The sequence below is a fragment of the Podarcis muralis genome, chromosome 2 (genome assembly GCF_964188315.1).
Source record: "Podarcis muralis chromosome 2, rPodMur119.hap1.1, whole genome shotgun sequence".
Classification (NCBI taxonomy): Eukaryota; Metazoa; Chordata; class Lepidosauria; order Squamata; family Lacertidae; genus Podarcis; species Podarcis muralis.
Genome location: NC_135656.1, coordinates 44441852 through 44446503, shown reverse-complemented (window position 1 = coordinate 44446503; position 4652 = coordinate 44441852). Strand labels below are relative to the sequence as shown.

Here is a 4652-nt window from a genome sequence, read left to right as displayed (position 1 = left end):
TTACTTTATATTGGGGTTTTTTATTGCTCACTTTTCAAGTATCAGTAAGGCCACAATTATTCCTCCTCCAACGGCTTCTTAGACCAGTCTCTTGCTGATTCTTTTGAAAGTTTCATCGCCAATTGTAGAAATCTGCAGTAAAGGATAAATCAAACATTGCTAATGAAGCTGGAAGCTGGGATTGAAAATATAGCTGTTAACATCCTGGAATGCTTTGTGAATTCCCTTCTTTAAAGTTGCTAATGATTCAGGAGTACTGTGACATGAATTTAAGGGAGGAGGGGAGACACAAAAGAGGAAACTTCCAATTCACAATTTAAAAAAATCATTAATGTAGCCCAAAGAGTTATTATTATTTTTCTAGAGGGCACTATTGAACAACAGTTTCAACCTAGTGTGTCTCTGCAACACTGCTTGCAAAGTATTGTGTTTCCTCCTCCCCTGTTATACTTTCAAATGCTTCATAGTAGTGAGTTAGTTTTAGAATTATTTTGTATTTTGAATTGATCAATTCACGTACCCAGTACGTGGGTATTGGTGGCCATTAAAATCATCATGCCTTCCGTCCATTCTTCGGCTAAAATTTTCCTTTAAGGCTGTAAACACCATTTTACAAAATTGGGGGGGGGGGCATCACACATTTGATCTTCAAGGAAAGTTTTTAGGAAATTACCTCAACTAGTTTGCCCCCAGCAATCTCTGCAGTATGATGATAATTAGGGAAGTCAGCAACCACTTTTCCACCTTCCATTTTAACAGTTGTCTGCAACAGATTTACATACATTAGTTGCCCCTTGGCTGAATACAATTAAGGATTTCATTTCAATAAAGTGTTTCTAGTGTGCCAACGCAGCCACACCACTTTGAATCCCGGCTAGTCCTTTGAAAGCAGTAGCTACAATCATTTACCTTGAATTTTTTACCACCCATTGTCTCCATTTCGGATTCCTTGCCAATAACAAACTTATTAGTCATGGAATGCCCGCTTGGGTAAATCTGGGACCAGGTGAATTCATCTCCATTCTGTACCACTTCAGTAACAATCTTGAAATTTTTCCCTTTTTCAATTGTGTCGGCAGGAAAACCTAGCCCAATGAAAAGACAACGTTAATGTAAACCACCTCCAATGTATTTGTTTAGAAGCATTTCTAAATTGCTGTGGTATACAGATTTTCTAAGAGGCGTACAAAAATACAAACACAAAAAGAGTGATATAAAAACCAAAAGATTAATAAAAGAATGCAGGAATCTGAGTTGCAATGTCATTCTATCAAGCAGAATACCACTGCACGGCAATCTGCCGTAATGCAGTGGTTTTTATTCTGCTTGCCAAATAATGCTGTGCAACTCTGAAAGACTGCAGAGTTTCACCAGGAGATCCCAACTGAAGATGCCATCATTCCCATGTTGAGGCTCTCTTTTCTGAAACCAGCAGCTGACAAGCCAAGCAATTCTCTAAGTCAGCTTTCCATAACCTGGTACCCTCCAAATGATTTGCATTGCATCTCCCATTGCCTCTGATTACTGGCTGTGCCACCAGGAGAACTGATGGAAGCTAAAATCCAAAACAACTGGAGGGCAGCCAATTGGGGAATACTGATCTGAGTCTTAATAGATACATACCCATGCGCTTCATAAAATTCTCATAGTTTTCCTCACTTTCCACTTCGTATTTGCCGGAGAAAGCCATGCTGTAGTCTGTGGCACAGGAAGGAGGCTTGCAGAGGAGGGTGTTTGTGGTTTGGCTTGGTAGGTTCAGGGACTGAAAACCCCTGCCTTATAAAGCTTTCTTAGCTCAGGTTATCCACCCTAAATGCATTGCACTTCTCCATCATACCATCTAATGAGGAAGTTTGTTTTTTTACAACAGGAGGGTAATTTTGTATGAATCACTTAACACTGGTGTCATTGACCCTTACGAAAGGCCCTATTCCAATTCTGGCATGTCTCTTTTTACCAAAGACTTTTCCCAAAGTAAGTTCAGGGTGATAGATAGATGAAATAGATGTAGATATAGATATATAGATATAGATATAGATATATTGTTACCCTACAAAGGGGGTCTGGTAATATACTGGTCCACTTTAGCCAAATAAAGACAGCCGAGTCATGGAAAAGGTTCATATTTGTTGCAGGCTGCAGCAAGAATAAATGATCCAGAGGAGTTTTCCAAATTCTGGACCCCAAAGACAACATTCAAGACACTTGTATAACAATTACGTGCGTGATCACCTCATACACGATCCTTTCCAGCAATATGATGGGATAACTGAATGCATGGACAGCTTGTGGGCCCCTGAAACCTATTTCATTGGTCAGAACAGCCTGCTCCTAATTGCTATGGCAACAGGTATCTTTAAGCAAAGTCCATACAAAATGTTGCTTTTTTTGTTATCTGCTAAATGAAGACTTGTCTGGGTCAGGAAAATTTATTGTTCTCCTGGCTTTGATGCCAGCCCTCTGTCTGCTGCCGAAGGCCAGCGAGCTCTTGGCATGCTTTACTAACCTGATAAGATGAAGCGAGAGGCCCATGTTGGGTGCTATCCCAACAAAAGACAAGAATGCAGCTTCTTTCATAGGTGTGGGGGGGTGTCTCTATAGGCCTCTATAGGAAGGTGGGAAACAATCTCCCCTCCCCGCCATAGCTGAATTCCTTTTAGTGAAAGTGGTTGAGGCCCAAGATGCCCAGTGAAGAGGACCAAAACACACCCACACACAAATGCATCACACACATACTCATTTTCAATATCCCTCTCTCCCCTTGCACTTCTCAATTTGGCTTTTTCACTGTGCACCGGGAAAAGGACACAAAGTGAGATGGCCATGCAGGAAGATTAAATCCCACTTCCAAGAGCTGACAGAGGAGGTGAATGAACTCGAAGCGTGCTCTTTCCCGGTTTGTGCTGAACTTGCAACCTTGCTTTTCTAGCAATAATGCCAACGGCCTTGAAAAACTTCATCTCATCCAGCAGGTGAAGAAAAGCCACAGAACTGCAGGGAACCAGGTGGCGGTGCATCTGGGCTCTCATGTTTATGTATGGCTCGACTCGCTCTGCAGAAATCGTATTACAGCATTCCACTTCTCCATCATTCCATGTACAGAAGCCATGGCAACTGAATCTTATTTCAATACAGGCACTGGGAAAGTATCCTGTACCGCACCTGAAGGCAAGAGATTAGTTAGGAGGCTGCAGGTCAGTTTGTATTACACAACTCTGCTTTTCCACCAAACAGTACAGTCAAGAGCTGCTGCTTCTACAGTTGCTGCCCAAGATGGCGGCTTCCTTCTGACTAATGGTAGGGTTGGCCTTTTCTACCAGCACTCGTAGTGGGGCCTCCTGCTGCCACTACGCAGCCACTGCACAATTTCTGTTCTCATCCTGAAGCAAAGTTCTTAACCCGAGGTAATATTTCTGGGTTAGCGGAGTCTGTAACCTGAAGCGTATGTAACCTGAGGTACCACTGTAATTGTTAAAGATTAACAGAAGTGGAAAAGGGTTGAGTAAGGTTCTTTTCACTAAAGGGCTGTACATTCTTGTTCTGTCATAAATAAGAAATGGCAGTTATCTCCCCTCCTCTTTGTTATCAAGGTTATTATTTTATGACTTGATTATCTCTTAACACTTTTATTTTCTCATGCATATAGATGGGAATTTAATCTCCACTGTAATCTTACCCATATTCAACTATTTATGAGAGAAGGCTTTAGGATTCTCAGGGAGTTTTTGCCATCTTTAGAAGGACAGATAATTTATGGCAAGAAAATAGTCTATTTGTTCAACATATAGCTGGGTAACATCTGCTAATTGAAGCAGCCTTGAAAGGTAGGGGGGAAAGGTGAAAGAATTGTGTCTGAAACTTAACCGCCTTGATAGATGGTATTGGAAAGACACTCTGGAGTCTTTTTGAAGAAACTGATTCCTTCTGCTTCAACTTTCAAGGCTGCCTAGCCGGCTCAGTCTTTTCCCTGTGGCCTTCGAGTGCAGGCATGAATGTTTTCAAGTGGCTTATGTTTTCAAATTGAATCAAAGCTGTTTTGGGGGAAAACACATCAAAATGCAGTACTTCTTAAGATTAATGTGGCTAACGCGGATTACAGCTAATGCCATGTCTGCACCGAGTCACAAACTGGCAGTGGAAGTGCACTTGGCGCAGAACAACTGTTTTCCACCGCTGTGCTCATATAGATTTTTAGGTCGCTCAATACTTTTCTTGAAACGACCGTACCACAGTAGCATTTTAAGAACTACTGTACAAGACTCTCTGCCATTTTATTCTATCTTCAGAGGGCCTTACTTCTTTGCAGTTTGTGCCCCCAGCCCCCTAACCACTGGTGTGCACAGACAGCAGGTGACTTAGATACACATCCATCTCTACTGGTACGCAAATGCCTTTCTAGGCCTGGCTCAGAATATTCCAGACAGTGTTTTGCCTTCCACTTGTACACTGTAGACTGGCTGATGGGAGATGTAGCAGGCTGATCTCAGTCAGTCTGACACTCGACCCAGGAGCTCCCTCTTGCACAGAGCCTGGCCGCTTACCGACTTATCTCTAACCTACTACAGTAGTACCTCGAGTTAAGTACTTAATTCGTTCCGGAAGTCTGTACTTAACCTGAAACTGTTCTTAACCTGAAGCACCACTTTAGCTAA

At 42.2% G+C, this 4652-nt stretch overlaps 1 protein-coding gene across 1 annotated transcript; it reads right to left on the bottom strand.

The window, feature by feature from the left end:
• On the bottom strand, positions 1–1779 carry FABP6 (fatty acid binding protein 6). Its single transcript, XM_028721018.2, has 4 exons — positions 1624–1779; positions 910–1085; positions 674–763; positions 1–132 (listed from the first exon to the last, which is right to left on the bottom strand). The coding sequence occupies exons 1-4, from the start codon at positions 1688–1690 to the stop codon at positions 79–81; spliced, it is 387 nt and encodes a 128-aa protein (XP_028576851.2). The 5' UTR covers positions 1691–1779; the 3' UTR covers positions 1–78.
• Between the last annotated feature and the right edge of the window lie 2873 nt (positions 1780–4652).

Coding starts and splice junctions, on each gene's coding strand:
- FABP6 (XM_028721018.2), bottom strand. CDS start 1,690: ATGGCTTTCTCCGGCAAATACGAAGTGGAAAGTGAGGAAAACTATGAG. Junction 1,086..1,623: donor GAATTTTATGAAGCGCATGG/GTATGTATCTAT, acceptor TCATTGGGCTAG/GTTTTCCTGCCGACACAATT. Junction 133..673: donor CTGGGGGCAAACTAGTTGAG/GTAATTTCCTAA, acceptor CCTTTACTGCAG/ATTTCTACAATTGGCGATGA.